This window comes from Pan troglodytes, chromosome 1 (genome assembly GCF_028858775.2).
Source record: "Pan troglodytes isolate AG18354 chromosome 1, NHGRI_mPanTro3-v2.0_pri, whole genome shotgun sequence".
Lineage (NCBI taxonomy): Eukaryota > Metazoa > Chordata > Mammalia > Primates > Hominidae > Pan > Pan troglodytes.
In genome coordinates, this window is record NC_072398.2 from 5,496,596 (window position 1) to 5,518,392 (window position 21,797).

General features: G+C 36.9%; 1 protein-coding gene across 5 annotated transcripts in view; it reads left to right on the plus strand.

Annotated features, from left to right (window-relative positions):
- Positions 1–21,797, plus strand: part of AKT3 (AKT serine/threonine kinase 3) — a 360,266-nt gene that overhangs the window by 188,440 nt on the left and 150,029 nt on the right. For all 5 annotated transcript variants that reach the window (XM_016934876.4, XM_016935872.4, NM_001280064.1 and 2 more), the window contains 1 exon segment: positions 6,621–6,732. In XM_016934876.4, the coding sequence (XP_016790365.1) occupies positions 6,621–6,732 (112 nt within the window).

Here is a 21,797-nt window from a genome sequence, read left to right on the forward strand (position 1 = left end):
CATTAAACAAAAGATAGAAATGCTTTTTGTCCCCTTCAGAGAACCTCCATGGTGTATCATATTTTTAAGACCTGAAAAATAAATTTGGTTTATGGTCATCATAACTCACAGCCAGCATTATTTCATTATGTGATTTAATAAAAAATGGAATCTGGCCGGATGCAGTGGCTCACGCCTGTAATCCCAGCGCTTTGGGAGGCCGAGGTGGGCGGATCATGAGGTCAGGAAATCGAGAGACCATCCTGGCTAACACAGTGAAACCCCGTCTCTACTAAAAATACAAAAAAATTAGCCGGATGTGGTGGCGGCCACCTGTAGTCCCAGCTACTCAGGAGGCTGAGGCAGGAGAATGGCATGAACCCGCGAGGTGGAGCTTGCATGAGCGGAGATTGCGCCACTGCACTCCAGCCTGAGCAACAGAGCGAGACTCCGTCTCAAAAAAAAAAAAAAAAAAAAAAAGGAATCTATTATTATGCCTTTGTTTTTCACATTGGATGTTATTTTAGAAAGAATAAAATTAGTGTTTAAATGGCTAAAGAGGTTGGTTGAAATTAAACCTTTAAACATTTTAATCTAAACAGATGATCTCTAAAAATTTTTTTTTGGTGTATGTATTTCTTGGTCTGACATGTTGCAGTCTCTCTAATTGGGTTTCAGGTTTGCAGAGTAATTACAGCTTTGTACAGACTTTGTCATCTGTGGCTCAGAATGGTGTAAAGTAAGCAGAACATTTAAAATTCAGCTTGTGGTTCATGTTGCTCAGTAGAGTTTAACTAGTGTATAACTATCTAACATAAGTAACAGTGTAACAAATAACACTGAGAAGTAGATGTTATAATAAGAGTTAGCTACCTGGCATTTTGTATAAGCACATTTACTTTACTGATGCATATTAAATGATTCTAAAAATCATAGATAATCATTTGGTTAATAGCTTTTTAGAATCTCTATCCAAAGTTTCTACTTCTGATTTTTAAAATTTAAATTGCCCTACCTTGCTTTGGGAATCTTTACGTAACCAAAAGGCAAATATTCTTCTAAAGAAGTATTGGCTAATCCATTTATTAACCACCATTTCCTTTAAGAATCATGTGTTTCTGATTCCTTATTGCGAACATGCAAGAACTCAAAAGTTTTTCTATTTACTCGATCACTGGTTTTAACATGGTAATTTAGAATTTTAACTTTTTTGAATTTGGATTCAAAACAAACCATAAGACATTGTGATATTCTCTTGGTAGTGATCCAACTACCACTTGAATATCTTGGTGTAGAGATCAAACGTGTTTGTAGAGTATTTCATACTGAGACCTATAAAATATAGGTTTATTTCTATTATACTATTTATTTGTAATTACACGTAACATTATTTTTGTTGGACTAGAGGGTTCACAGGACCTGATTAAATCCTTTATAGCATAAATGAAATACTACTTTATAATTACATGGGTAGAATGATCAGTAGTATGGTGTGTACCATGAGCTCATAGAGTTTCCTACTCATTTTTGTGTGCCCAGCATTTTGCATAGTGCCTGGCCCATAACTGACATTTCATATATGTCATTTGGTTCATGAATACTTAGCAAGTTTAGTAAGAACAGTGAAGTTGTGCATAACTACTTAGTCATTATGTTACTATTTTAATATTTTTCCAAACCACTCTATACATAAATACAGGTATTTTATTCTTTTCTAAGCCATTCCTTTTCAGTGATCTGCTTGAGAATGGTAATTATAGTAATATCTTTTATTGTTTTTAGCAGCCTTATAAATTATAGTAATTGATATTTGGAATCTTATAACAGCACTTCGAGTAGCTTCTAAAAGTCTAGTGTTGAGAAGTTCTTTAAATTATAGCATTTAAACTTCATTTAGGTATAGTGTTGAAAATATGCTTTTAATTCATGATAGTGCTTTTAAAGATGATAAACCTGAGGGCTTAGATATAAAGTACTTTCAAAAGGATCACACAGCTGATTGTGTTAGAGCCTGGATTTGAATTTCTTTCTGATTGCAGAGTCCATTATCTTAATTACCTTATATCACCATAATGGGAACCTGAAGTAAAACTGAAATAGTGAACCTCAGACCGGGCATTCTTTCTTTGCTTCTGTGCTGTATTTCTCTGTACCCCATAGTATTTCTCTTGGGCACGCCCCTCATTTAAGTGTCTGTCCTCCATTCTTTACGTTTAAAGCCAGCCAATCAGTTGCCCAATCAGGGTATTTATTGTATACTCCTATGTCCTATCACTGTCCTAGGTGCTATAAGAAGAACTGTGCACACAATTCCTAACTTTTAAGTAATTTAGCTAGTGAATTACTGGCTGGAAATTTAATAGGGCTTTTGAAAAGAAGGATATGGGGAGGAACAGTTGGCTTCAAAGAGAATCAGACTGATGGGCAGAGTCAGTCATAGGAATTGGTTGGCTCTTTATTAGTATAAATTAGTATAATGTCTTTGGTATTTTAAAACTTACGTCTTTCAAATGAACAATATTTTTGCTTATTTTTTGTGGAATATATATTTTGTGTTTTTTAACTTTCATATTTCAAAAAATGTCATGCTGCTATACAAAGTTGAATTGTGATATAATAGATTTTATGACCTATTGATTCTACCACCTTTTCATTGTCTTGCACATCCCCAGGTTCTCACTTTCCTCCATACCCATTTTAAGTTTCTTATTTGAGTATCATAATCACTCCCTTGCCTTGCATTCTTTATTCTTTTCTGTCTTCTTGCTTTGACAGACTTACTTGGTTAAAGTACAGCCTTGCTTAAATTCATTACTCTATGTTCCTCACCTGTACACATGCAGCTGAATATATGTGGGTATATCTGGGAGAAAATACACAACCATGATCTCTGTTATTAGTTTAAATTCTTCATTATTAAATTCAGGTTGGTCCTTCATCCTTCTCGGCAGTCATGGTTGGTCTCCTTAGCCTATTTGTACTTTGATTTTCCCAGAGTGCTATTTCATATCTTTTTTTCTTCAAAGCCCGATGGATCCTTTTGCAACCTTATTCCCGATGACTTTATATCCTAATTCACTGAAAAAAACAGAAGCAGTGAGAAAATAATTTCTACCAGCTTTTACTTGCTTCTGTACTCCTAATTGCATTTGGGCCCTTATATCTTCTCTTTTATTTTATTACTGAACTATTCATACTCCTGATTAGAGCTACCCCTTTACTTGTCCAGTAAATTTAATCCCTTCTTGCTTATATAGGAACATTGCTTTAGAAATTATCTTTCGGTAGCATCAAAATTACCTTCTTTGTTGGATTATTACTATCAGAATTCATTTGGAAAATGTTTATTGAGTACCTACTATGTGTCTGGCATAGGTCTAAGTGCTAAGAATATATGAATGGAGCTTACAATCTAGTTGAAAAGACAATAAGCAAAAAAGATACTAAAAAACTTCGTATCAAATGTTAGAAAATGGTAACATGCTATGGAAAATAAAAAATAGAGCAGGTAAGAGAAGATGGAGGGAGAGTCCTAGGTAAGGGGTGCAGACTGCAGTATTAAATAGGATGTTTAAGATAGCAGCTGTGCGGATGTGTGAGGGGGGAAAGAATGTTAGGCAGAGGGCAAAAAGCTCTAAAGCAGAAAGAGTGTAGTGCATTGCTGAGGAAATGCAGGGAAGCCAGGGTGGCTGGCAGAGCAGCCTGAAAGAGAGTACTAAGGAAGTAGGTCAGAAACTTCAGTGGGGTCAGTGGGAGGATCAGATCACGTAGGACACCTGCTGATCACTTAAAGGCCTTACTCATCTATTCTTAGTGAACTGAAACACTGCAGAACTTTTTTGCAGATCTTCATTTTAAGAAGATTTCTGGCTGCTGTGTTGAGAACAGACTGCAGTGAGGGGCAGGGAAAAGCTATTCTAAGTTTTTTGGAATCATCAGGTGAGAGACAATGATGGCTTAGTCTGCTAGGTAGTGGAGGTGGTGAGAAGTTATCAGAAGCTGGTTATGTTTTTAAAGTAGAAACACCAAGATTTGCAGGAGGAGTGAATGTGATGTCAGGGAAGAGAGGACTCCAAGGGAATTCTTGGGTTTTCAGCTTGGGCAATTGAAAGGATGGAGGTGTCATGTGAGATAGAGGAAGCCACAGTAGAGGTTGGCAGAAGAAGGAGCAGGGTTGAGAGAGGTCAGGAGTTCACGTTCGGACATGTTCAGATGTCTCCCAGAGCACAGTTTCTGTCTTTAACTTACATAGTCTCTCAGCATCTCTAAATAGGAAGAATCTCGTCTTAGGACAGCCGGGAGGTTTAGGCATTGGGCACACAGAATCTGAAGTAGAATTATAGCAGTGGAAAACCAGTTACGAATGGTCTCCCACTTACAGTAGTTCAGTGTAACGATGTCTTACTTTACCGTGCTCCTGACAGCAGTACACACTCAATGGAGATTGTATTTCAAATTTTGGATTTTTGTCTTTTCCTGGGGTAGTGATTTGCTGTGTGATACTCCCTAGTGATACTGGGCGGCAGCAGCAAATCACAGCTTGCAGTCAGCCACGTGATCACAACATGCACAGTAGATACTCTACAGTGTACTGTGTTGCCAGCATTTTTCTGGATGCTCTTAGTTTTTGTGTTTTCTCATCTCATCATGTCGACAAAACACCCATCTATGTGTAATATTCAATACTCTACTACAAAACAGGCTTTGTGTTAGGTGATTTTTGTCCAACTCTAGGCTAATGGAAGTGTTCTGAGCATGTTTCAAGTAGGTTAGGCTAATCTATGATGTTGGGTAGTCTAGGTGTATTAAATGCATTTTTACCTTACAATATTTTTGACTTACGATGGTTGTATTGGAATGTAACACAGTCATAAGTCGAGGAGCACCTGTAATGACAAATAGTACCAGTATCAAAAAGGAAGATCAGTTTATGTTTCAGCCTGGGTGATGGAAAATTATGAAAGCCAGGAGGAGGAATGAATTTTAGGGGGAAAATACTGAGTTTGGTTTTAGGGGTGGTCCCGTAATTCAACCAGGTAGAAACATTCACTATGTGTTTAGACATGTGTGTCTTAAAGTAGAACTCCAAGGTGAAAAAAGTTTGGATTTTGATATTGGTAAACTGAGAGATGATTGCTGAAAACATGAAAACTGTTAGAAAACTAAGCAGAGACCCTTGGGTGAATGATTTCTCTCAGTGTAAAGGGCCAATAAAGAGCTAATCTGGGGCTGGATACAGTGGATCAAGCCCGTAATCCCAGCACTTTGGGAGGCCGAGGCGGGTGGATCACTTGAGGTCAGGAGTTCGAGATCAGCTTGGCCAACATGGTGAAACCCCATCTCTACTAAAATTAGAAAAATTAGCTGGGCATGGTGGTGCACGCCTGTAATCACAGCAACTTGGGTGGCTGAGGCATGACAATCACTTGAACCCAGCAGGCAGAGGTTACGGTGAGCCGAGATCGCGCCACTGCACTCCAGCCTGGGTGACAGAGCGAGACTGTCTCAAACAAACAAACAAAAACACAGCTAATCTGAGTAAAGAATTGGAACTATAAAGAGATAGAAATGGCAGCTGATAGTTGCTAATGATGGAGATAGGACACAGCAGATAAGCACTGAGAAAAGACTTGAAGTTTTCAACGGAGATAAATTAGTTTCTTCCAAAAGAGCAGAGTCAGCAGACAACCCTACCCTATTTTTTCTTGGTGTCCAATACCATTTATCCTTTAAAGCCAAGCTCAGATGTATGCCAAATAATAGTTAATGTTTGTTGAAAGCTTATAGGTCTCATATTATGCTAATATTAGATGAACTTATTATTAATTCCTACATCAATTCTATGATGTAGATACTGTTTCCCACTTAACTGTTGAAGACTAGCGAGTTTAATTAATTTGTCCAAGTTTGTATAGTTAATGGTACGAAAAAATAATTGAATCTAGGCACACCAGTGTCAGAGAATCCATACTTCAGGCTCATGTTTGTTGACATCTTCCTAGTTATTCACTAACAGAATTTAATCATGTTTAGACTGACTGGCTCTTGGGGCTGTGGATACTAAGAGTTACAGGCAGTTTATATTGTCAAAAAGCTTATAATCTAGGTAAGGATAAGTGATATTTGTCATTTTCTTAAAATGATAAGTAATACTGTAAGATAGTCTATGGTAAGTGACACATGAGGGATATGGTAGTAAGTAAAGAGAATAGAGAGGATGAAATGGTCAGTCTAGGGCCAGGTGTTATGGAAGGTTTCATGGAAGGAATAATATTTGATCTGGACCTTCAAGGATCAGTACTATTGTGACTGCAGGTGATGCATATGGATAGAGGTAAAATAAGTGAGGAAAGTATTTCAGATAGCAAGAACAGCTGGAGCAAAGGCATAAATAAATGAAAGAGTTAAGATGTGTTTGGGGAAAATTATATAGTCCAGTTGAGGTGGTTAATGTGGCCAGAATGGGTGAAGGATTGGAAAGGAAGACTAAGGTCAGGCTGTAAATAATCTTGAGTGGAGATCCATAGAAAGCTGTGAGTTCGCACTGGGTTTTGTTTAAAATAGAACTCTGTAGTTCTCAATTATTTACTTCTTGTTTTAAATATATCCATATTTAAAGAAACATTTTATTTTATTCTTAGAATGCCAATTAATGAAAACAGAACGACCAAAGCCAAACACATTTATAATCAGATGTCTCCAGTGGACCACTGTTATAGAGAGAACATTTCATGTAGATACTCCAGAGGAAAGGTAAGAAATTCACTTGTTTTCATTTTGTGAAAAAGCAACACTCAATCTAAAGATGTGTTTGTATCTGACTGTATTATTTGTAAATAAATATAAATATATTTTTTAAATGCTACAGTCTCTAAATTCTTGCTTCTGGCATAATGCATGAATAACAGTGGCTTACAAAATAATATTTAATATATCAGAACCTCTGGGCATGCTAGAAGATATACTTTCAGAGAAACAGAACATTTAAAGGTTAAAATATAAATTTAAAAAGACATTTTTGGCCTGGCGCGGTGGCTCACGCCTGTAATCCCAGCACTCTGGGAGGCTGAGGCAGGTGGATCACAAGGTCAGGAGATCGAGACTATCCTGGCTGACACGGTGAAACCCTGTCGCTACTAAAAATAATAACAATAAAAAAAAATCAGCCAGGCGTGGTGGCGGGCGCCTGTAGTCCCAGCTACTCAGGAGGCTGAGGCAGGAGAATGGCATGAACCCAGGAGGTGGAGCTTCCAGTGAGCCGAGATTGCGCCACTGCACTCCAGCCTGGGCGACAGAGCGAGACTCCGTCTCAAAAAAAAAAAAAAAAAAAGACATTTTTATAGCCAAACTACCTTTTTAAAAAAATTGTATAATTGATTGTATTCATACTTGAAATTCCAAGGCTAGTGATAGTAAAAGATTTCAAGTGACATGCCATTCTAAATTAGTTGTAAGTGGCTGTCTGGAGCACTAAGTTGCTAAGGATTCTGAGATTGGGTCTAAGGAGCGGGAGAGAGGATTAATTAGCATTGACTGTCATTATTACTAAAGTGGGTAGTGACAACACTGTAGTAACCAACTCATCAACTTCATCAGGTCCACATTTTTATCCTCCTGATCTATCAGTTTTTACAACCACTTCCCAATTCTATATCTGCTCACTCTGATACTGAGTTAGGCCCAGCGACCACAGTCACAAAACCACCATCCTGCACATGTTATTATATTTGATCCTAATCAGCAACTTTGTGAAGTTAAATCTTATTAGCCTTATTTTCCAAATGAATACACAAAGTTTTAACAGTCTTGTCTGAAATTTTAATAAAAGCAAAATGGTAAAGTATTATTTTAATAACACTTTTGATCAGTAGAGTAAATGGTAATGTGTGATTGATTAAGAAATATAGAAAAGAGTTAAGCACTGATAATATTTTCTTTTGTGCACTTCCAATCTTACTATGTGCAGATGTAATTAGGCCTTTCATATAGATACAGTTCTGGGTATGGGTCCCCGAACTCTTACCCTGCCTGCACACCCTCCCCTCCCTGCACTCCCTCCCTCCCCGCACACCCTCCCCTCCCCACCATTGATCCTGGGCCTTTTCTCCCTTGATAATTAATACTGAGCTTTCAATTTGTTGATATGTCCACCCATAATCCATAATCACTAAGTTGGGCTAATTCCTATGTATCTTTTCAGATCTGAGCTTAAAATGTTATTTTTCCTACAAAACCTCTGACTCTTATAGACTAGGCAGGTTCCCCTGCTAGGTACTTAGATATTTTTCTTTGTACCTTTTCTATCAATCATATTATAACTGTAATCCTTGTTTGCCATTCTCACTAAACTTGAAGATTCTTGACAGCAAAGATGATGGCTTCCTTGCTCATTTAAAACATCTTTTGCACATAGTCCATGGCCCAACACAGTATTTATTGACTGGCTGGATGAGTGGAACTTTTCCCATGTCAATATATATTCTTTGAAAATGTTATTCTTAGTGGATTTTTAACATCTATTGAAGCACAATTCATTTTGCCATTTGTGTTTACAAAGCTGGATTTCTGTCAGATCTTAAGACTCTAAAATCCTCTGCTATTCCTGTAATAATATACTACTCTTCTGAACAATCAGTTTTCATTTGCATTTATAACTATAAGAAAAAACAGTATTAATACAAATGAAAAACAGCATACTCATATTTGCCATTGGTATGTGCATTTCTATATACCTCTAGAATCTGGTGTTTGGACATTCTATATGACTTGATTTTTTTTTCTAAATTTTTATTTTATTTTATTATTATTATTATTATACTTTAAGTTTCAGGATACATGTGCACAATGTGCAGGTTAGTTACATATGTATACATGTGCCATGCTGGTGCGCTGCACTCACTAACTCGTCATCTAGCATTAGATATATCTCCCAATGCTATCCCTCCCCCCTCCCCCCACCCCACAACAGTCCCCAGAGTGTGATGTTCCCCTTCCTGTGTCCATGTGTTCTCATTGTTCAATTCCCACCTATGAGTGAGAATATGTGGTGTTTGGTTTTTTGTCCTTGCGATAGTTTACTGCGAATGATGATTTCCAATTTCATCCATGTCCCTACAAAGGACATGAACTCATCATTTTTTATGGATGCATAGTATTCCATGGTGTATTTATGCCACATTTTCTTAATCCAGTCTATCATTGTTGGACATTTGGGTTGGTTCCAAGTCTTTGCTATTGTGAATAGTGCCACAATAACCATACATGTGCATGTGTCTTTATAGCAGCATGATTTATAGTCCTTTGGGTATATACCCAGTTATGGGATGGCTGGGTCAAATGGTATTTCTAGTTCTAGATCCCTGAGGAATCACCACACTGACTTCCACAATGGTTGAACTAGTTTACAGTCCCACCAACAGTGTAAAAGTGTTCCTATTTCTCCACATCCTCTCCAGCACCTGTTGTTTCCTGACTTTTTAATGATCGCCGTTCTAACTGGTGTGAGATGGTATCTCATTGTGGTTTTGATTTGCATTTCTCTGATGGCTAGTGATGGTGAGCATTTTTTCATGTGTTTTTTGGCTGCATCTTCTTTTGAGAAGTGTCTGTTCATGTCCTTCGCCCACTTTTTGATGGGGTTGTTTGTTTTTTTCTTGTAAATTTGTTCGAGTTCATTGTAGATTCTGGATATTAGCTCTTTGTCAGATGAGTAGGTTGTGAAAATTTTCTCCCATTTTGTAGGTTGCCTGTTCACTCTGATGGTAGTTTCTTTTGCTGTGCAGAAGCTCTTTAGTTCAATTAGATCCCATTTGTCAATTTTGGCTTTTGTTGCCGTTGCTTTTGGTGTTTTAGACATGAAGTCCTTGCCCTTGCCTATGTCCTGAATGGTAATGCCTAGGTTTTCTTCTAGGGTTTTTATGGTTTTAGGTCTAACGTTTAAATCTTTAATCCATCTTGAATTGATTTTTGTATAAGGTGTAAGGAAGGGATCCAGTTTCAGCTTTCTACATATGGCTAGCCAGTTTTCCCAGCACCATTTATTAAATAGGGAATCCTTTCCCCATTGCTTGTTTTTGTCAGGTTTGTCAAAGATCAGATAGTTGTAAATATGTGTCATTTCTGAGGGCTGTGTTCTGTTCCATTGATCTATATCTCTGTTTTGGTACCAGTACCATGCTGTTTTGGTTACTGTAGCCTTGTAGTGTAGTTTGAAGTCAGGTAGCATGATGCCTCCAGCTTTGTTCTTTTGGCTTAGGATTGACTTGGCAATGCGGGCTCTTTTTTGGTTCCATATGTACTTTAAAGTAGTTTTTTCCAATTCTGTGAAGAAAGTCATTGGTAGCTTGATGGGGATGGCATTGAATCTGTAAATTACCTTGGGCAGTATGGCCGTTTTCACGATATTGATTCTTCCTACCCATGAGCATGGAATGTTCTTCCATTTGTTTGTATCCTGTTTTATTTCTTTGAGCAGTGGTTTGTAGTTCTCCTTGAAGAGGTCCTTCACATCCCTTGTAAGTTGGATTCCTAGGTATTTTATTCTCTTTGAAGCAATTGTGAATGGGAGTTCACTCATGATTTGGCTCTCTGTTTGTCTGTTATTGGTGTATAAGAATGCTTGTGATTTCTGTACATTGATTTTGTATCCTGAGACTTTGCTGAAGTTGCTTATCAGCTTAAGGAGATTTTGGGCTGAGACGGTGGGGTTTTCTAGATATACAATCATGTCATCTGCAAACAGGGACAATTTGACTTCCTCTTTTCCTGATTGAATACCCTTTATTTCCTTCTCCTGCCTAATTGCCCTGGCCAGAACTTCCAACACTATGTTGAACAGGAGTGGTGAGAGAGGGCATCCCTGTCTTGTGCCAGTTTTTAAAGAGAATGCTTCCAGTTTTTGCCCATTCAGTATGATATTGGCTGTGGGTTTGTTATAGATAGCTCTTATTATTTTGAGATACATCCCATCAATACCTAATTTATTGAGAGTTGTTAGCATGAAGGGTTGTTGAATTTTGTCAAAGGCCTTTTCTGCATCTATTGAGATAATCGTGTGGTTTTTGTCTTTGGTTCTGTTTATATGCTGGATTACATTTATTGATTTGCGTATATTGAACCAGCCTTGCATCCCAGGGATGAAGCCCACTTGATCATGGTGGATAAGCTTTTTGATGTGCTGCTGGATTCGATATCACCACAGATCCCACAGAAATACAAACTACCCTCAGAGAATACTACAAACACCTCTACGCAAATAAACTAGAAAATCTAGAAGAAATGGATAAATTCCTCGACACATACACTCTCCCAAGACTAAACCAGGAAGAAGTTGAATCTCTGAATAGACCAATAACAGGAGCTGAAATTGTGGCAATAATCAATAGCTTACCAATGAAAAAGAGTCCAGGACCAGATGGATTCACAGCCGAATTCTACCAGAGGTACAAGGAGGAACTGGTACCATTCCTTCTGAAACTATTCCAATCAATAGAAAAAGAGGGAATCCTCCCTAACTCATTTTATGAGGCCAGCATCATCCTGATACCAAAGCCTGGCAGAGACACAACCAAAAAAGAGAATTTTAGACCAATATCCTTGATGAACATTGATACAAAAATCCTCAATAAAATAGTGGCAAACTGAATCTATATGACTTTAGTGTAATATCATTGAAGACTTAGAGAGGGTTAGTGTGAGTTAGAAAAACTCTCTTATTTTTAATATTCTGCCCAGTCTAAAATTTTTACCTGTCATAAACTAAATGTGTATATCTCTCACCTATCTTATATTTATTTCAGTGCATGATATAAGGGTGGACTCTATTTTTTTCTCAATGGCGAGCCCATCATCTCATCTCCATTTATTAGATAATCCATTTTTTTCTCACTGATTGTGGATAACACATATACATATTTGCACTTTTAGGATTTAGTCTTTTTTTCCCCTTTGACCTTTCTGTACTCTAGCATTAACACCACATGGCCTTAATTAGAGAAACTATAAAATTTTTAACTGTTAATATAGCAACATATCCCTTATTTTTTTAACAAAAATGTTCTTAGCTACATTAGTGCATTCTTTTAAAAAATTATGGTAAAAATTACATAATGTGAAATCCTCTTTCATTTTTAAGGGTATAATAGAGTATTGTTAACTATGTGCATATTATTGTACAGCAGATCTCTAGAACGTTTTCATCTGGCATGACTGAACCTCTGTTCCCATTGAACAGTAGCTCTCCATTCCCGTACCCCCAGCCCCTGGAAACCACTGTTCTACTTTCTGCTTCTGTGAATTCGACTACTTTAGACACATCACATAAGTGGAATCATACAGTGTTTGTCCTGTTACTGTCTTACTTCCCTTAGTATAATGTCTTCAAAGTTAATCCATGTTACAGCATATTAGAGGATTTTCTTCTTTTTTAAGGCTGAATAATATTCCATTGTATGTATATAACACAGTTGCCTTCTTTCTTTTTTTTTTGAGACAAGGTCTTGCTCTGTCAGCCAGGCTGTAGTGCAGTGGTGTGATCATGGCTTACTGCAGCCTGGAACTCAGGCCCAAGGGATCCTCCCAGCTTAGCCTCCCCAGTAGCTGGGACTACAGCCACACACGCAACTAATTTAATTTTTTTTTTTTTTTTTTTTTCGTAGAGACAAGGTTTCTCTGTGTTGCCAGGGCTTGTCTGGAACTCCTGGCCTCAAGCAATACTCCTCCCTCGGCTGGAATTACAGGCATGAGCCACACTGCCGGCCACTACATTTTCTTTATTCATTCATCTGCTGATGGATATTTAGATTGTTTCCACCTCTTGGCTATTGCGAATAGTGCAACAATGAGCATGAGAGGGCAGATATTTGTTTAAGTTCCTCTTTTCACTTTGTTTGAATAAATATCCAGAAATGCGATTGCTGGTTCATTTGGTAGTTCTACTTTTAAGTTTTTGAAGAATCTCCATACTGTTTTCTGTAGCAGCTACGTTATTTTACATTCCCAACAATAGTGTACAAGGTTTTAATTTCTCCACATCCTTGCTGACACTTACTTATTTATTTTTTATGTTGTTGTTTTTTTAAAAACAACAGCCATACTAGCAGGTGTAAGGTGATATTTCATCGTGGTTTTGATTTGTACTTCCCTGATAATTTGTAATGCTAAGCATTTTTCAAATACCTGTGTATCATTTGTATGTCTACTTTGAAGAAATGTCTATTCAAGTCTTTTGCCAAGTTTTTACTTGTGTTTCTGTTTTTTGTTTTCGCTATTGAGTTATAGGAGTTCCCTATACATTTTGAATATTAAGCCCTTATCAGACATATGGTTTGGAAATATATTCTCTCATTCTGTAGTTTTCTGTTTTGTTCTGTTGTTTGCTGTGCAGAAGCTTTTTATTTTGATATATTTCTACTCATCTATTACTGCTTTTGTCAGCATCAAGAAATCATTTCTAAGGACCAAATTATGAAGCTTTTCTCCTGTGGTTTTTTCCTAGGAGTTTGTAGTTTCATGTCTTATATTTATTCTTTGATCCATTTTGAGTTGGTTTTGTGTGTGGTGTAAAATAAGGCTCCACTTTTGTTCTTTTGCATGTTGATACCCAGTTTTCTCAGCAGCATTATATTTCCACATTGTGTTAGTCATGGCGCCCTTGTCAAAGATCATTTGACTGTATATATATATGGTTTTATTACCTGGGCTCTCTGTTCTGTTTCATTAGTCTATATGTCTTTATGCCAGTACCAATCTGTTTTAATTACTGAAGCTTTAGAATGCATTTTGAAGTCAGGAGGTATGAAGCCCTCAGCTTTTTGCTTTCTCAAGATTGTTTCAGCTGTTTGGGATTCTTTATGGTTTCCATACGAATTTTAGGATTTTTTTTTCCTGTTTCCGCAAAAATGCTGTAGGATTTTGAAAAGGATTGCATTGAATCTGTAGCTTACTTTGTGGTGTTGACATCTTAACAATATTAAACCTTTCAGTGCATGAACATGGGATGTCTTTCCATTTATTTGTGTCTCCTTTCATTTCTTTCAGCAATGTTTTGTAGTTTTCAGTGTACAAATCTTTCACCTTCTTGGTTAAGTTTATTCCTAAAGTACTTTATTCTTTTTTATGCTTTTGTAAATGGGATTTGCCTTAGTCCCTTTGGGCTGCTACAACAAACTATCATAAACTGAGTAGCTTATAAACAATAGAAATTTATTTCTTACAGTTCTGGAGGCCAGGTGTTTAAGTTCAAGGTGCTGGCAAATTCATTGTCTAGAGAGGGCCCTCTTCACGGTTCATAGAAGGTGTCTTTCCCCTGTATTGTCACCTAGTAAAAGTGCCAAAGGAACTCTCTGAGGACTTTTCTATAAATGCACTAATTTAATCTATGAGTTCTATCATGACCTCACGAAGGCCCACTTCCTAATACCATCACCTTTGGGGTTAAGTAACCCAAAACATTTATTCTTTGTAGACCTAGTATCTGCAGACAATAACAGTTTTATCTCTTCATTTGTGATAGTTTTATGTATTATTTCTGTGTGTTTTAAAGCAATGTTTAATAATTTTGATCATAGCACATATACCTTTTTTCTTAATTTATTGGATACACCACTAATTTACTGTTAAATATGATTTGTATATGTACTTTATTATGCTGCACATGACCATCCACAATATAGACAAAGGTCATTTTTCTTTCTTAACAGCTAACTACTTTCACTGTCACAACCATGGCCACTACACTCACACTCACATACAGAGACACATGTGCGTGCGCACACGTATGCCTCGCCCCCAACATGTTCCTGATACATTGAACTCCTTGTTGTTTCCCAAGTACTAATGCTATACTGTGCTCTTACATTACCTGTAGCTCTTTCCTTCTTGCCCTTTTGTCCCTACTGCTAGGAACACCTCGTATCCTTTGCTTGTCTCTTGCTCATCCTGGTAAGTACCAATTCATTTTTCACATCTACATTCAAGAATTACCTTTCTTTTTGGGTCCCCATCACAAACTTGTATTATTGTTAGAACACCACTGTACTTAGCGTATACTTGTATCATTTTACCCATACACTTTATTATACTTCCCCACAATACCAAGGCTCCCCCATCAGACTGTAAGTTCTTCCTAAGCCATTCCTTTTTTAAACTTTAGTAGCACACATGTATTAGACATTTAATTAAATATTTATTAGTAAGTAACTAATCAGTTGGTGAAAATGGATTTTTATATGAAGTAGTATATGTACTTTTAAAAGATTAATGTACTTGTTTCATAGGGGTCTCCATTCTGTTTTTCAAATTAATTACATTTTTAAACATTACTTAGGAATTAAAAGATTGGATGCCCTCTTTCAATTAGTCAGGTACTTTGGCCTGATACTCTTTTGCAGGAATTACCCCCCCACCCCCCCCACCCTCACCAAATGGTGTAGGGTTATAGTTTAAGTATCATGAATTACGGTGAATTAGGTAATTTGGGTCAGTAGTCCAGCTAACTACCACTAGTGAAGCTGGAAAAGACTTTTGTTTGTTTTCGTTTTTTAAAAAGACACCAGAGAGCTAATAAGGCTAAGATTTATTGGGCCAAAACTGTATTGAAGAAAGAAACCCAGAGAGTGAACCTACTTGTCCTTTTGGGTTACCTGCTAGTTCTTGAAGTGGTATTGGAGATGGAGAGGTTTTGAGTAGCTCCCAGAGCTGGGAGTGATATTTTGGAATCTAGGATCTGCCAAAGAGGAGACATGGTAAACCACTACATTTTGGTATTGGTAGCTTAAAGGACTGTACCCTGTAAGAAAGAGTAAACTGGAAATAGATTTGCTTTGAGAGGATTGACATGTAACTATAAATTATTTCAGTCCTGAAATTGAGTGAAGGTGATTCAACTTTGCTAGTTTTCTAGGAGCTTGCTAAAAGCAAATGTTAATTCACTCTAACAGAAGATTATATCTTCCTAGACCTCACATTACCTCAATTTTCATGTGTTGTGTCCAGGACTTGTTAAAAAATGAGTACACAAAAATTCAACACTATGTGGCCAAAATAATAGAGGAAAAAAAAAAAACAGACAATAGAATCATATTCATAGGAACTCTAGATAAAAGAACTATACATTAATTAGTATGTTCAAGTATGTTAAGATTGTTTGATTCTACAGAGGGAAAGTATAAAAAAGAAACAAATGGATAATAGCTTTCATTTGTAATCAAGGTAAAATTAAAAAGAAAGAGCCCCATAGAAATTCTAAAATTGAAAACAAAACATTTGGAATTATGAGTTCTAGCAGATGGCTTTAATAGCAAACTAGACCTCACATTAGAGAAAATTAGCGAACTCAAAAATACGTCAGAACAGAACGTTTATAGTGAAACATGCAAAGATAAGAGGATAGAAAATAAAAATAATTAAGAAAAGAATGTAAGATAAAAACAATGTGGTGAGCATGTCTTACATATATATAACTGGAGCCTTAGAAGAAGAGGAGAGAATAGAGCAAAAAGTATTTGAAAATATAATGATTGAAATTTTTAAAAAATAAAGATACCAAACCATAATTTCAAAAGTCCTATAAATCTCAAGTAGGAAAAATATGAAGAAAATCCCTAATCTCATTAGACTATTAAAAAACAAAGATAGTGGGAAAATCCCCAATGTAGACAGAGAAAAAAATGTTTGCTTTCAGAGCAGCAGCATGTAGACCAAAAGATAATGTCAATATGTGGGATGGAATAATAATGAAATATAATGGAATAATGTTCCCAAATAATGGAATATTTCCAAAGATGATGAAATGATATCCCCGAAGTTCTGAAAGAAAATGAGTGCTAAGAAACAACTATTTTCCATGAATAAAAGTAAAATGAAAATATTTTCAGTAAAAAATTGAAAGAGGCTGGGCATTGTGTCTTATGCCTATAATCCCAGCACCTTGGAAGGCTGAGGCAGGAGGATCACTTGAGCCCAGGAGCTCAAGACCAGCCTGGGCAACATAGTGAGATCCTGTCTCTACTCCCTTCACCCTCCAATAATTTGATAAGATTTGTCACTAGCACACCTATAATAACTAACCTAGTATTCTTTAGACACAATAAGAATAATCTCAGGAGGATAAGTACAGAATGGAATGAAAAACAAAATGCTTAAATAAACCAATAAATAAAAGTAAGCGTTGATTTTTAAATAATTTATGTTGTGTTTTAATTATATAAGTGAAAAATACCTGAAGTAATAACATAAATTGAGATCCTGACAAAAATGGAGTTAATTTTTTGTGAGGTTGCTGTATTTTCTGGTAAGAGTTAAAAGTATGGACATTTTAGACTTTGCAAAGTCAAAGTTAAATATTATAATTTAAGTTACAATTACTAAAAAGATAGTGAGAGTATGATGGCTACCAGGCTAATTGGAGGAGAAATGGAATTAGAAATTATTCTGGCATATATTACATAAGTGGACCATGTAAAGCTAAGGATATATATAAAAATAATTGCAAAAAAAGACGACTGAAAAGCCAACAGGAAAATTAAAATGGAATTCTGAAAAAGTGTAAAATCATTTAAAAAACAGGCAGGAAAGGAGAAAAAGATAAAGATACAGGTTGAAAATAAATAGATTGAAAAAGATTGATCATGGAAACAGTAAGCATAAGAAGAATGGATTGCCGTATTATATCATTTCAAATTAAATGTATTACCATAGATTACTAGGATACTTTATAATGAGAAAAGTGTCTGTTGCACAGGATGATATAGCAGTCATCAACACATGTAACAGAATTAAAGGGATAAAAATGGGCAATTTCACAACCGTATTTGGAGATTTAAAAATTCTCAGCACTTGGTAGAGGAGCTACACAAAAAACTAGCTAAGGCATAGAATAACATTATCAACCACCTTGATATACCTAGTATTTATAGAACACTACACTCAAAAGTGGCAGAAGAGACGTTATTTTCAAGTAAGCATGGTACATTGATCAGGCTGGAACATATTCTTATCAGGATAATGCAGTCCTCATAAAATGAGTTAGGGAGGATTCCCTCTTTTTCTGTTGTTTGGAATAGTTTCAGAAGGAATGGGACCAGCTCCTCTTTGTACCTCTGGTAGAATTCAGCTGTGAATCCGTCTGGTCCTGGACTTCTTGTGGTTGGTAGGCTGTTAATTGCTGCCTGAATTTCAGAACTTGTTGCTGGTCTTTTCAGGGATTCAACTTCTCCTTGGTTTAGTCTTGGGAGGTTGTATGTGTCCAGGAATTTATCCATTTCTTCTAGATTTTCTAGTTTTTTTGCATAGAGATGTTTATAGTATTCTCTGATGGTAGTTTGTATTTCTGTGGGATTGATGGTGATATCCCCTTTATCATTTTTTGTGTCTATTTGATTTTTCTCTCTTCTTTATTAGTCTGGCTAGAGGTCTATCTATTTTGTTGATCTTTTCAAAAAACCAGCTCCTGGATTCATTGATTTTTTTTTTGAAGGGTTTTTTCATGTCTCTTTCTCCCACTATTATTGTGTGGGAGTCTAAGTCTCTTTGTAGGTCTCTAAGAACTTGCTTTATGAATCTGGGTGCTCCTGTGTTGGATGCGTCTATATTTAGGATAGTTAGCTCTTTTTGTTGCATCAATCCCTTTACCATTATGTAATGCCTTTCTTTGTCTCTTATGATCTTTGTTGGTTTAAAGTCTGTTTTATCAGAGATTAGGATTGCAACTCCTGCTTTTTTTTTTTTTTTTTTTTGCTTCCTATTTGCTTGGTAAATATTCCTTCATCCCTTTATTTTGAGCCTGTGTGTGTCTTTGCACGAGAGATGGGTCTCCTGAATACAGCACATTGATGGATCTTGACTCTTTATCCAATTTGCCAGTCTGTGTCTTCTCATTGGGGCATTTAGCCCATTTACATTTAAGGTTAGTATTGTCACATGTGAATTTGATGCTTTATGATGCTAGCTGGTTAGTTTGACCATTAGTTGATGCAGTTTCTTCATAGTGTTGATGGTCTTTTCAATTTGGCATGTTTTTGCAGTGGCTGGTATCAGTTGTTCCTTTGCATGTTTAGTGCCTTGTAGTGGTGACAAAATCTCTCAGCATTTGCTTGTCTGTAAAGCATTCTATTTCTCCTTCACTTACGAAGCTTAGTTTGGCTGGATATGAAATTCTGGGTTGAAAATTCTTTTCTTGCCTGTAATTCCAGCACTTTGGGAGGCCAAGGCGGGTGGATCACCTGAGGTCAGGAGTTCGAGATCAGCCTGGCCAACATGGCAAAACCCCAACTCTACTAAAAATACAAAAAAATTAGCCAAGCATGGGGGCAGACACCTGTACTCCTAGCTACTTGGGAGTCTGAGGCAGAGAATCTCTTGAACCCAGGAGGCAGAGGTTGCAGTGAGCCAAGATTGCACTACTACACTCCAGCCTGGGCGACAGAGTGAGGCTCCATCTCAAAAAAAAAAAAAAAAAAAAAAAAGAATTCTTTTCTCTAAGGATGTTGAGCATTGGCCCCCACTCTCTTCTGGCTTGTAGGGTTTCTGCAGAGAGATCCGCTGTTAGTCTGATGAGCTTCCCTTTTTGGGAAACCCTACCTTTCTCTCTGGCTTCCCTCAACATTTTTTCCTACATTTTAACCTTGGTGAAACCTGGCAGAGACACAACAAAAAAGGAAAATGTCAGGCCAGTATCCCTGATGAACATCTATGCAAAAATCCTCAGTAAAATACTGGCAAACTGAATCCAGCAGCACATCAGAAAGCTTATTCACCACAATCAAGTCAGCTTCATCCCTGGGATGCAAAGCTGGTGCAACATACGCAAATCAATAAATGTAATCCATCACATAAACAGAACCAATGACAAAAACCACATGATTATCTCAATAGATGCAGAAAAGGCTTTCAACAAAACTCAACTCCCCTTCATGCTAAAAACTCTCAATAAACTAAGTATCGATGGAATGTATCTCAAAATAATAACAGCTATTTAAGACAAACTTACAGCAAATATCATATTGAATGGGCAAAAACTGGAAGCATTCCCTTTGAAAACTGGCACAATACAAGGATGCCCCCTCTCACCACTCCTATTCAACATAGTATTGAAAGTTCTGGCCAGGGAAATCAGGTAAGAGAAAGAAATAAAGGATATTCAAATAGGAAGAGAGGAAGTCAAATTGTCTCTGTTTGCAGATGACATGATCGTATGTTTAGAAAACCCCGTTGTCTCAGCCCCAAATCTCCTTAAGCTGATATGCAACTTCGGCAAAGTCTCAGGATACAAAATCAATGTGCAAAAATCACAAGCATTCCTATACACCAATAATAAACAGCCAAATCATGAGTGAACTCCCATTCACAATTGCTCCAAAGAGCTTAAAGTACCTAGGAATCCAATTTACAAGGTATGTGAAGGACCTCTTCAAGGAGAACTACAAACCACTGCTCAAGGAAATAAGAGGACACAAACAAATGGAAAAACATCCCGTGCTCATGGATAGGAAGAATCAATATCAAGAAAATGGTCATACTGCCCAAAGTAATTTATAGGTTCAGTGCTAACCCCATCAAGCTACCATTGACTCTTTTCACAGAACTGGAAAAAACTACTTTAAACTTCATATGGAACCAAAAAATAGCCCGCATAGCCAAGACAATCCTGAGCAAAAAGAACAAAGCTGGAGGCATCATGCTGCCTGACTTCAAACTATACCACAAGGCTACAGTAACAAAAACAGCATGCTACTAGTACCAAAACAGAGATACAGACCAATGGAACAGAACAGAGGCCTCAGAAATAATACCACACATCTACAACCATCTGATCTTTGATAAACCTGACAAAAAGCAATGGGGAAAGGATCCCCTATTTAATAAATGGTGTTGGGAAAACTGGCTAGCCATATGCAGAAAACTGAAACTGACCCCTTACTGCCACCTTATACAAAAATCAACCCAAGGTGGATTAAAGACTTAAATGTAAGACCTAAAACCATAAAAACCCTAGAAGAAAACCTAGGCAGTACCATTCAGGACATAGGCATGGGCAAAGACTTCATGTCTAAAACACCAAAAGCAATGGCAACAAAAGCCAAAATTGACGAATGGGATTTAATTAAACTAAAGAGCTTCTGCACAGTGAAAGAAACTATCATCAGAGAGAACAGGCAGCCTACAGAATGGGAGAAAATTTTTGCAATCTATCCGTCTGACAAAGGGCTAATATCCAGAATCTACAAAGAACTTAAACAAATTTATAAGAAGAAAACAACCCCATCAAAAAGTGGGCAAAGGATATGAACAGACACTTCTCAAAAGACATTTATGCAGCCAACAAATGTATGAAAAAATGCTCATCATCACTGGTCATTAGAGAAATGCAAATCAAAACACAATGAGATACCATCTCACACCAGTTAGAATGGCAATCATTAAAAAGTCAGGAAACAACAGATGCTGGAGAGGATATGGAGAAATAGGAATGCTATTACACTATTGGTGGGAGTGTAAATTAGTTCAACCATTGTGGAAGACAGTGTGGCGATTCCTCAAGGATCTAGAACTAGAAATACCATTTGACCTAGCAATCCCATTACTGGGTATATACCCAAAGGATTATAAATCATTCTACCATAAAGACACATGTACACGTATGTTTATTGCGGCACTATTCACAATAGCAAAGACTTGGAACCAACCCAAATGTCCATCAGTGATAGACTGGATAAAAAAAGTGTGGTACATATACACCATGGAATACTATGTAGCCATAAAAAAGGATGAGTTCATGTCCTTTGCAGGGACATGGATGAAGCTGGAAACCATCATTCTCA